Source organism: Struthio camelus, chromosome 2 (assembly GCF_040807025.1).
Source record: "Struthio camelus isolate bStrCam1 chromosome 2, bStrCam1.hap1, whole genome shotgun sequence".
Classification (NCBI taxonomy): domain Eukaryota; kingdom Metazoa; phylum Chordata; class Aves; order Struthioniformes; family Struthionidae; genus Struthio; species Struthio camelus.
In genome coordinates, this window is record NC_090943.1 from 120,917,784 (window position 1) to 120,930,119 (window position 12,336).

The following is a 12,336-nucleotide window of genomic DNA, read 5'->3' on the forward strand; positions in this document are numbered from 1 at the left end:
TCAGCTTAAACATCCAATATACTGAATGTGGAATATCAGACTCTTCAGAAGTTTGCTAGCACGTTTAGTGAGCCAGGGATCCATTCAGTAACTTGTGGTCAGGTATGTGATTATGGAACACATTTTTCTACATAAAATCAAGTAAATCTGGAAAGGAGATAAGGGTAAAGTTCAACTGTTGGTCTTATTCTGCATTCACTTATTGACAGTAAATTAGGATAAACTGCAGAAGTCAGTGGAGATATACTGCTGTAAATTTCAACATGGGAGAACTACATCCATTCAGATTATTTGGACAGAAGACACAGTTATTTTCTAGAGTGCTTCTTAGAAATAAAAAGAAGGGTCCAGTTCATGGCAGAATGACTGACCAATCAGCAAGAAGATAACTTTACTGCTACTTTTCTGGTCTGTGTGTATATTTAAATACATGTTTATCTTAAGTCTGAGGAAATGATCACTCTCTGACATTACTAACTTTTAGATTATAGAAAATTCAAAAGTAGAATAAAAAAAGCAGGGAACAAGACAGTTCTTGCAGACACTATTTAAGAATATTGGCATGTCTATCGAAACCTATTAGGGAAGTTTCTTCCATAAGATGTAGTTAATTTTAGTTCTTTTGCACATGTTCTGATGTGAAAATGGGCCAGTCTATGATGGAAGTAAGCTGCTGCTCAGGTATTGAACACTGGATTTGTTTTAGCAGAAAAGTAATTGATTAAACAATAGTGAGGAATGAGAAAGTAAGTTAACTATAAGATTTGTCGAAACACTGAAGATCAAGGTATACAACTAACTGGAAACTGAAGTTATTTTCAACAAAGTTGGAACAACAGATTTTAAGTCTGCTTAATCATGAGTGAGCTTGGACTCCAGTTTAAGACTATTTCAGAATACTTCTGAAATGTTAAAATATTATTTTACATCTAGTTTTAGTTACGCTACAGCTCCATATTTACGACACTTTCTTGAGCTTCTAGACTTCAAGATTGTGATCCCAGTAATGTAACAAGAGTAAGATGAAACAGCTACTAACAACAAGTAAAATAAATATTTGCATACCTAACTTTATTCATATTGCTATTAATAGTAGTTAAGAAAGCTTATGTTAGCAGGACCAGCCTTTAGAAGCAGATCAGCCACTGGGACCTCTAACCATGCCACTAAGCTGTATCTGAAAATGCTTCTACATGTACCAAAACAGTACAGTAGAATTGTACGAAGGCAGAATGGTATTAGTGAAAAAATGTGTCTTGTTTCTGTTTCATGATCAAGTAAAACCACAGACTAAAAAATGAAGAGGTTTACCTCATGGCAGATGGCAGGACTGATCTCAAAGAATGAATGGTGATCTATAATTTGGGCCAAAAAAAAAAAAGTTGGTAAAATGCTCAAAAATGGATATATCACAAAGATTGGCCGATTTATGTCACCGTGTCCTAACCAATTATATCAGCCTACAGGTTTTTACACTCATCCAAAACATTCAAGCGTGCTCCAGGCAGTGCTGCTGTAGGCTAAAATGATGAACTTAACTGAATCTAGTAAGACCAGGAAGGGCACAAAAAGCATTCCAAATACACCTTAACTTCAGTGTGCAAATCCCACCATTCAGCAGACCACAAATCCTGGGGGAAAGGCTGATTTTCCAGCACAGCCTGAACACCAGCAAGGCTAAGTGTGCCAGAGTGGGTATATTTCAAAGATCCTCCTTGTATCTGAACCAATAAGACTGATTTTTCTTTCAGGAAGGTTCTTCTTATGTGGGCAGCATTTTTTTTTTCCTCAATGCAAGCTCTCACACGTACCCTTGCTTTTCCAGAATGCTCCATGCCTGACACACTTCACTGCAGCACATGACAAGGCCTGGCTCATCCCCTCGGCTTTTATCAGGCCGCTCTCTCTCTTTCTCTCTGTGGATATCTAAAACACCAGGCCAGATGCGCAGCTGAGGAGGAGAGAGCAGAGCTGGAGGGGGTCTGGCTTGACGGATATTTGAATTGGTGAGGCCTGTGGCGCACGAACGCCTGGGGGAAGGGCGGCCTCAACGGCCGGGCTGCACGCCGGCAGCCTCCCCCCCCCCCCCACCTCACCCCCCAGCGCCAGCTCTCGCGAGAGCAGGGGCGGAAACCTCGCGAGAGCTCCGCCGGGCCGGGCCGAGCCCCCGCCCCCAGGGAAGGCGCTCTGTCCGGTTTTACCTTTTCCCGCCGTTTCGCGGGGAGGCGCCACGAGCCAACCAGGTAACGGCGCGCGCGCCCTCCCCTCCCCGGCTCCGCCGCCGGGTAACGGCCGCGCGCGCGCGCGCGCGTGCCGCCCCCGCCCCTCTCCCCCTCACGTCGCGCCGCGAGCGGGCGCAGCCGCCGCCCGCGTCCTCCCCTTCCGCGGGGCGCGTCGGTGGTCAGCCGCGCTTTTTGCCCCCGCCCCCCGTTTCGGCCGCCGAGGAGGGACACCCCCCCTCCCCCCCCCCCACACGTCTTGCATCCTCGGAGCATAAACCAGCCTGGCTTGAAGCGGGGGCGGCTGAGACATGGGGGCTCGCTGCGTCCGGCACCTCGGCGCTGTGGCGGGCAGCCTGTCGGGCGTTTGCCGCAGCAGGATTTGTCAGAGCGCTCGGTCGCGTTTTACGAGTGAGTTTACTGTAAAAACGTTTATGCCAAGGGGAGGAGAAATCGCTGCTGGGGAGGTACTGGAGAGTTGAGTTGGTAGGAGCAGCCGGACCCCTCAGTAGCAGTCTCGATGGTCTGTTGTTGAGACGTTTCAGTCAGGGGTCAGGGCTTCAGGAAGCTTTCGGGAAATAGTGTTTGTGCTCCTGAGAGCCAGAGAGGCGGTTGTGCTCGTGTCAGCGGAATGTAAATACAGATAACCAGTCACAGGGCTTTATCAGCGTTGCCTGCCGCTGCTGATGAAGGCGTGTGTAAGGCGGCAGTCGTTTATGAAGCTGGGCAAAGCCTTGCCGTGCCAGAAGCAGTCGGTGGCTGGACGGAAAGGAAAACAGACACGGTTAAGTTGTTCCGTGAAAGGGGCAGCCAGGAGGCCAGGCACGCAGCCCCGCTGGGGAGAGCCGCCGCACTAAGGGCCCGCAGCAGGGCCGTTTCGGAGAGGGGCTGGCGTGCTCCCTTCCTGGCACCAGCAGCTCCCAGTTTGCTTCAGTACGTGCCTGCAGCTCAGGCATTTTTTTTCCCCGAGGACTGGAAAGTCCTTTCCTAGGAGTAGAAAGGACGCTAAGACTCTGACCTCACTGAATGCCTTTTGCACTTAGGCAGCTGCCGTGACCTACCAGACGGTCTCTTCGAACACTTGTTCAGGGGCAGTCTATTTGAAGATGTGTGGAACACCTATAGAGAGCAATGTACCGTTTGGGATCTTGAAGCAGATGAAGTTTGAAACAACCCACTGCTCTTTCTGTTTATATTCAGTTAATGTACTAATTCCTTGCAGTAACTCAACAGATTTTGCATGTTTTGTTTTTTTCTTTTAACCGTCTCTGGGGAAAAACCAGAAATGCTGCAGACGAGCTTGACCATGGGAAATAGAAACAATTCAGATGCCCTTTCCTTGAGTATGAATCATCCGAGAGATTCAAATCTAAGATAATAAGCAAAAGCAATTTTGCTGCTTTCACTTTCTTAGCACTTGACAGAGAAAAACATGGTTTCTTAGGTAACTGTGCATGAAGGTAGAAAAACAAATGATTAAAAGACATTCCTAATGTCACTAGGCAATGTGTTCCACAGAGAAGCGCTGTAAGATGCCTTAATGTGACTACACAAAGTGAAGCATTTCAGCTGCGAAGATGCAAGGAGACTATCATTCAGCTTCAGTTCGTGACTTGTAAGCATTGCTCATTTGAAAAGGTAATTTGATTTTTTTCTATTCAAGACTTGTCTCAGTATAAGAACACTAGCTAACTTGAAATTAGGTACTGAAATGCAGCTTCTTGACTAATTAAAAGCCTTGTTTGGTCTGAGGTACAACTATAAGTTTTATCTCAAGAATTTGAGAGCCAGTTGCTAGTTTTATTTCTCTACCTGTAAGTAGTCTGTGGTGTGTATGATCAGAATGTTACTTTAGGAATAACACAATGTACTTCAGATTATAAATTACAATAAGAAAAAAGAATATTACAAAGTAATACATATTGCAATGTGCACCTGGTAATTATACCCGCCTCATGTTCAAAAATGTTTATTTAAAATTGATCACATAAAGAACAGGGGAAAAATTATAATCTCCAGTTTCACACACGGGACTGGAGGATAGAGGCACTGCATGAACGTCTTAATAATAGACACCCATTACACCAATTAGAATTGAATCTTATCTTTGGCTTATACCGAGATCTGAGCACCATGCTTCCCCTGTAGTTTACCTGAGGGTATCATCTGTGCTAAGGAAGCCTTCAAAAGAAAGAAGAATTACGGGTGAGATTGTTCTATTGGAGTGTGTAGACAGAGACTGGCTTTTAAGACAGAGCTATCTGGCTATGACAGTTCTCCTAAAATACTCATGTTTATAAATTTTGAGATTAATCTCCTATTTCTTTTTCATCAGGGAGTATGAATAATTTCAGTGTAGAATCAAGACAATTTCCAAGGGAGGTTTGGACTTTTCTTTGCAGAAGGGAGTAACTTGAATCCATGTTTATATAAAGAATGCATGGACACAAGTGCATTTTGAAAGTTTTGTGACACAAACAGTATTTGCTGATAACAAAATTTGGGGCATCTAGGACACTTTTGGCAAACTGGAATTTTGCTGAACAATAGCTTTACATGGCGGGGGGTGGTGCAGAAAATGAAGATTCCTAAAAATTGTAGTCTTAATTTCAAGTTGCTGGCTGTTCAAGGTAGAAAAAACCAAAAATTCAGTAGTTTAGAATTGCTTGTAGCAAAGCACTTAGCATCTCCCATGCTTTCAGGGTGACTGTCAGTAAATAAGCACAACCTGACAAGGATAGACAGTGAGCTTTGTATTTCATCCATGGCTGCAAGTTATACTCTGATAAATGCAAACGTAAGTGTTGTCGATCTGTCATTACAGGCATACACCTGTCTTCTGAAACAGCTTCATAACTATGTAATTTAAAACTTAAAGTGAGAGAGTGAGCCTGTTTTGCAGCTAAGATAAGTGAAAAGAAGTTGGGAGCAGAAAAAGCAAGATGAATGCGTCTGGAGGAAGTTGCGGGAGCCCTAGTTCTGCAGAACCTACTGGAGAGTTCTTCAAAGAGCTGTGGTCCAAACTGAAAGAATGTCACGATAAGGAAGTGCAAGGTAAATTGTTAAAGCCTGGCTTCACAAGAGAGTATTTGTCACTACGGAGAAACTTTGAACCAGTGTACCACTCCATCTGTATAGAACTAAATAGATTTTTAATGTTTTATGTTATGCAGGAAGCGGAACTGGATGATTTCAAAAGGTCCCATAGAGTTTTACAACCTAAGCTTGGCTTGGCAGGATTGGATTTGAACTATGAAAAAGTATAAATGATTTGCTAGGTCAGTGAAGTGAAGTAACACAATGTTAGATGCCATTTCTTTTTGCTTAGAAAATGTTTAAATGTAACATTGTTATTAAAGGGTTATGGTTCAAAGTGAAGTTTTCCAACCTAATTTTTTTCTCTTTTTTATTTCCTTGGGGTTTAGTCACTTCAGACGTATTAAAATTGTGGCCTTGACAAACATATGTGTTTTTTTCCCTAACTTGTGCCAAATGGCGGTGCACATCACATCCTGTTGCAGATTAAGATTACCAAAGAGCAAAATAAGTCTTTGTTTTTTCAGTGTTCTACGTTTTCACGACAAGATTTATACAAGAAGTGCTTATTCTTTTACATTGTATTTCGTGACCTGTGTGATACCAGTTTTACTATTGTTTGACTGTTGCTGACTTTCCCTTTTATGCTAGCATAGGAGATTAATAACATTCAAAGTAAAGATGAATTATTGCATCATGTATTTATATTCTTCTTAAAACGTTGTTTCATAAATAACATTCATAAAGTACTTTGCTAAAAATACATGGTCTGAAATGAAGATTTGGCCTTGCAAGTGTAAGTCACATGGTCCACGCTTTTGAATGGAGTTAGAACAGTATTTGACTGAACTTTCACAAAGCACATCCTTATGCATGAAATAGTATTTACGTTATGCTGGAATAGCAGGTGAACTCTTGTGAATTAAGGGCTTTAGTCATACAAACACATCTTCATAGTTAGACTATTCCAGTGGTCTTGGTCATTTTCAACAACCTCAAGACAGGTCCAGGTCTGTCCGTTCAGGTCTAGTTATATCCTTGTTTCTTAATTTCAAAGCCTGGCGGGGACTGTTTTATAATGTATAGATGTTTCATACCTCCCACTGGAAGTCGTGGAAGGCTTGACTCAACACTGCAGCACTGGGCCTTGACATTTTGTGCAAGTGTTGGAAAACTTCCACCAGTTTGGCAGCTGAAAGGAAAGATGCACCAGGTAATAGGCCTTTGTTAAAAAAAATAGTTCGTGTCATATGAAATATAATTTTGTATTGTGTTCCGAAAAGAAAAAAAACAAATTTCCTGCTTATTTTTATGACTTTTAACTTATTTTTTTTTCTTTTAAATTCTTTTAAATTATGGTTCATTTCAGAGTGGGTGTGATGTCAACCACAGATAAATGCGGAAGTACTGACAGAATGGGATCTGGCAATCTGTGGCATGTCTGAACAGCAAAAACTTGAAAAACAAAAAGCTCTAATACAGAGAGTGAGATTAAGTGACCCCTTCTCTAGTTTTTTGGGGGATATGCAGCACGTGCTTCTAACATTTTGGTTTCTTTATGTATATGAAGATATTCTTTAGAATGCATGTTGGGTGGGGCCAGATAATTTTGCTACTAGGCAGACTTTTTCATGCCTAGCCCTTTGTCAGTATGTCCCGCGCTGTGTTAGGTAAAATTAGGTCTTCCGTGATAACATCAAAGACATGCCTGAAGGATAGTTAATTTTTTCAAAAGGTGGGGATCCTCTTATAGAAAATGGTACTGGAAGATATTTTAGAAACATCAAACACAGACTTGCCTGGACTTTTGCTTATTTCTGAAGTCTATAAATAAGAATTAAAATTGACTCATGAGTTTCCAATCTAACTGTCAGCAGAAATAAAGTAGACGATGAACTGGCCACAGTGAGAAGTGTGGACTTCTTATTACAAATTTGTGAAAAGCAGGATTTGTAACACATGAGCTTGAAATGGTTAGGTCTGTTACAGAAATTAGAACGTTTATATATTGAAATATTCTATGAATATTCTGTAAAACGCATTAAGTTTGAAAAGGGTTTTATTGAATTTTCATATTACTATATTGTAAAGTGTGTATTTTTTCCATGATGTTAGCCAAACAAACGCAGTCTTGCAACTTTCTTATTAGAGAGTAAAAGCTTTTTATTCTTTTAAACAGATCACTTTAAAAAATTTTGAAATTCCTGAAGTTGACTCTTCAGATAAAATAGCTAGCATTTTCTCTCAAATTCCTTATGTGATCGTGGGTGAGACTCCTACAGGTCAGTTTCCAAACATGTTGAGCATGGCTGAAGTGAGTTGGGTTTTATGGAATTCAGAAGTGCTCAGAAAGTCAGAATAGTGGTCATTAAAACTATTTCTGCTTTTATGTCCTACGCGTAGAATGTGTGGCATGCTTGCATAAGACACACAAATTGGAAAGAAATTTAATAATATTGTTTGTAAAGTTACTGTTTTTTGCAGGTGTTAATACTTGCATCTAGCTTGAAATAACTTTCTGGATCAGTACTGTGTGTGTGTCTTATTAACATCGTTCCTGCGGATACATTCACATCTGAAGCTCTATACTAAAAGTAATTGTACTTCAGTGTAGTAACCTGGTAAGACACTTTTGTGTAACATAACGAGAAAGAAAATTATTTTCAGTAATTCCTTTACCTCTGAGAAGCAGGAGATATCAACAAGGAAAAAGAACTATAGCTGTAGAAGTAGAGAAAAAATTAAGGAAAGCAATCCTGTTGATAGATTGCTGTAGGAAAGGAAATGGCCAGAGACTACTGAAAAGTAAATAATCATTGAAATCAGGGTTGGAAGGGATCTCAGGAGGTCATCTAGTCCATCTCTATACCCTTAAGGTAGGATTATATCTATGTCATTCCTGACAGAAGCTTGTCCAACCTGTTCCTAGAAACCTTCAGTGATGAAGTGCCTTTCCAGCCACTGTTAATATTAAGAAAGTAAACCTTCTTCTTCTGAAGATTCATCAGAACAGAAACTGTCGTATCCATTAATCAAAATATTACATGTACATGATTTAGTTACGTTGCAAGTTTCATAAATGTTGTGTATTTATATTAATCAGCCTAATGCCATTTTCAAGATAATCTCCATCATTTTAATATAGACACTTGTACTAAAGCACTTACGAGTTTCAGATAATTTAGATTTCTATAGTCTGCAGCTTGTCTGTTTCGTAGAACTATATAGTGAGAGAGGGGAAATCAATTGGAAAGTTGATTGGTAATGTACATAGTGTAGTTCTACATACATATGCTCACTGGAGTGTCACAGAAGGAAATCTTAAAAATCTTATGTACTGGTTAAAGGTACTAAGAAAAAGCCAAGTTCTCTTAATCACTGCAAATGGAGCCTCTCAATCCTCTGGAAAAGCGAAAGGAAGAGATTACAGCTGATGCAGTAATTCAGTGGTCTTGGATACACGTAACAAACTGGATTCTCTTGCCTTCTCACTGCAGTCATTTGAATTAAGGGGGGAAAAAAACAAAAGACAACCTTTAAGTAACTAGTTTGGTTCCTGCTGAATTCAGGTGAGAGGGGAGATAGTGTTACCTGTAGCACAGTACTGGGCCTTTTGAGCACTGCCTCTTCAATTTGTGGCTCAGGTTGCCAATGTTACAATCCTAAAGATTTGCTGAACTGACTACCTGTTCATACAGGAGATGCATTGTTGTGCAGCTTCATTCCTTCTGATGGGTGTGGAGCAGCATTAAAGCACACTTTATAGGGGTTTTAATTGCAAATGCCTAATTGACTTGATGAATAGCAACTACTTAAAAAAATAAACCCTCTTTCTGTGCTGATCTGCATGACAGAACATAACATCTCACAGGTGTTGAACAGTTAGAGATAAAAGAAATCTTGCTGTATTTCCCAAGAACAATTTTTGAAGTAGTCTCTTTACGTTTTTATCTCGTTGTCTCACTGGCATCTTGTAGCAACCTGTGGCATGGGTTCATTGAGTCTTTGGCTGGCCTGTCTGTTACTTTTAGGTGGCCTGAAAACTGAACTCTTCCCCAGCAAGTGGTTTTTCCCATTGGGCTATTTCTGTTTGGGGGGCAGTGGGGGAGAAAGGAAAGAAATTATTAACTTTCTTACCTTGCATTTTCTGTGGTAAGGTATAGTACTGGCTAGGTGTTTTGGTTTAAATTCAGAGTTGTCATAATTTTTCCGAAAAATGCTCTAGTCTCGTAAGTTTATCTTTTTTTCATAAGAGACTAATCCTTTTGCAAGATACCTTACATTCAGACTGAAGTTGTTCACAGCTTCGCACAGTTTAAAGAAAATCTAATATTAGGAAAAAAAAATCTGTTACATGGTTTTCTGATGTCTAATAAAAATACCATTGGATGTATGTGTAAGAAAATTTTACACGACTGGAATCTCATTGTTTCCGGCCATTTATTTAGAATAGGAAAGGCCAAGTTCTGTTTGGGGTGGCAGCATGTAAATTTCTCTAGTACTGTGGCCCACCTGTTAAGCCCTGCCATACCTAAAGTACCTTTATCTGCATGTGTGCACACACACCGAAAACAGTGCAAGCAGATTGATTAGGCTGCTGCCTGTCAGCTGGTGATTCCAGTCCGAGAGCATCATTGGTATTTGCAAACCTTTTTACTTCTATGCAGGACAGGCGTTCTGTAGCTTTTGGAGCATGGAGACCTTAGTGAAGGGCCACATATAAGGTATCATTCTTCAGTCCACCTGAAAAGGGTTCCAAAGAAGCTTTGGCTGAGAGGGTCTTGTAGCATACCTCAAATAGAATATGTGGTGGTTTGTGTACTTTAAAGCCTTAAATTATTTATTTTCAGTAAGTTTACTTTATGCATAACCATTATAATAGATTTTTCAATTCAGTGGCTGGATGCTAGATTTCACATATAGAATTATGCATTTATGTGTATACACAGATAGCACAAAATATTATGTATATACACATTCAGTGAAAATACGTTAACAATGCTTGGTGTTCCTGATAAAGTTTTTTTGTTTGTTTTTGTTATTTTTTTAAAACAAAGAAGATGTTTTAAGTGGAAATGTGTGTGTTTGTTTATTAGAGTCCCTGTTTCTCAGGGATCTTAGTGGCTGTTTTTGCTTCTAACATCCAGCAGAACATACCCAAGAAGTCCAGAATGAACCATTTTCTCTCCAAATTTGACTTTTTTCTTTCTTGCAGATATCGGTGGCAAAAGGAAAACGTTTTTTTTTTTTATTGTTCTGCTAATTTTGTTAAACCAGAATTCTATTATATGTATTTTCTTCTTCCTTTCTTCAGGCTTACAGCTGAAAATATCCAAACTGAAAAAAGAAAGATGCTTGTAAGTACTCATCCTGATGATCTAATCTATTAAAGGAGGTTGCAATTAACAAACTGTAATACCTGTAAGATAATTGAGGCTTTATGGATGCTTGCTTCATACATGTATAAAACTGTATTCACCTGAGAAATTCAGGTGAAGTCATCTAAAAATGTACGTCCCTATTTATAGGGTGCGTAACCTGAACGCTAGGCTTGCTTTCCTTGAACAAATGACCGGTAAAATTTTCTTATCTAAGGTATTTCTAGGAATCCTGTTAAGGTTGTTTGACATTTCTAATATGAAAAATAATCAGGGACACGTTTTAAAATTGAGTTTAAATTTGTTTAAAAAAAAGAATTTGTAAGTGACAAGACAACGTTTAAAAGTTTCTTTTGCTAGAGGTTAGCTTTTTGGTATCAGCTTCTGGGCCTTTAACTCAGCTTTTAGACATTCAACAAAGGTTCTAGTGATAACCTTGCTAAATTTTGGTCACCTATCATACATAAAAATACCATTTAATTCTTCTGCAGTCGTTATTTACTAGTATTAAGAAGCAATTTGGGGGGAAAAAAAAAAGAACTGTATTACAGGATTGTCATGTACGGTAGAATCATGGTCTACCTTTACAGCATTAAATTAGCTTGTGTTTTTCTCTTGGTGACCAAAGTCATATTTAACTAAGTGATATAGTAATGTGACACTGATTTCAGGTTCAAGGAAATGAAAGGAGGAAGTTCCACACATTTGTTAAGATTACATATGGCCTGCATTATGAGTTGTGCTTTCAAGGGCTTTAAGATAAATAAGAATAAATTACTTTTCTTTTTTTCATTTTGGAAAGCAACATAATTACGTTGAATATAGTAAAGAAATAAAATTACACTCTTCTGACCATAATCAAAAAGATACTCCATACTTATATGCCCAGCATACACCAAAGATGTGCAATCTTAGTTTTAAGGTGCAACCACAATGCTCTCGAGCATGGTTTTCTGTGTTTGGATTGTACTTTTTCAAAATGAACAATGTGTCTGTCATAGTTTAGCCATTTTTCTTATTTATTAATTCCTGTTATGCTTTTTTTTTCACCTACATAAATAATTATCCTGTTTTGTAATTACATTTTTCAAACAGTATAAACAAGAATTAACTCTCCCCGGGTTAGAAAAATTATGTCATCATGTAGCCTTTTTTGTACAGCAGTAACTGAAGAAGTGCTCTAGCCTTTCTTTCATGAGCTCCCCAACGTGCTTGTATTTACGGCTGGGAGGGGAAAAAAGGTGGCTCTCTGTAGAACTGGAGTCCCTTTAGTGGAATTAATTTTTTCTCTTCCTGTTGCATGAAATATCTAAATGGATCATAAAAATACATTGGCTTATTTGTGTGTGCTTTACTGTACGAAGTACATACTTAACTTGCTGTCTACTTTTTATTATCACTGCTCTTAGTCGATTATAACTGTCTCCTTTCTAGAAAATTTGTTCTTGTTTGTTTTCATTTAGCTTTTCAGTAGGAATTGCCTTCAGTTGTGTTGTGCCTGTGTTGCCGCCTTCCCTAGATATCTTTTTGTATTTTATCCAACCTTTGTGGTGCTTGAGCCTCCTCTAAACTTCGCTGTGGTATGTTCATTTCGGTTAAATAACCTCCCTCCTGCTGGCATTTGATAATCCACAGTAGAGCCTGAAAAGTGTCATGTTTTCCCGCTTTTCAGCTGCATTCTTACACATCTGAGCTGTGAAGGC

General features: G+C 39.4%; 1 protein-coding gene across 9 annotated transcripts in view; it reads left to right on the forward strand.

The window, feature by feature from the left end:
* The window catches only part of RBBP8 (RB binding protein 8, endonuclease), a 43,999-nt gene that overhangs the window by 3,431 nt on the left and 28,232 nt on the right, over positions 1–12,336 (forward strand). For 2 of the 9 annotated variants that reach the window (XM_068932342.1, XM_068932334.1), the window contains exons 1-4: positions 1,942–2,243; positions 3,722–3,857; positions 5,044–5,273; positions 10,570–10,612. In XM_068932342.1, the coding sequence (XP_068788443.1) occupies positions 5,162–5,273; positions 10,570–10,612 (155 nt within the window). In that variant the 5' untranslated portion in view covers positions 1,942–2,243; positions 3,722–3,857; positions 5,044–5,161. Of the gene's footprint in view, positions 1–1,941; positions 2,631–3,721; positions 3,858–4,341; positions 5,274–10,569; positions 10,613–12,336 lie in introns of those variants that run through there. The other 7 variants (XM_068932337.1, XM_068932343.1, XM_068932335.1 and 4 more) reach the window with 7 other exon arrangements.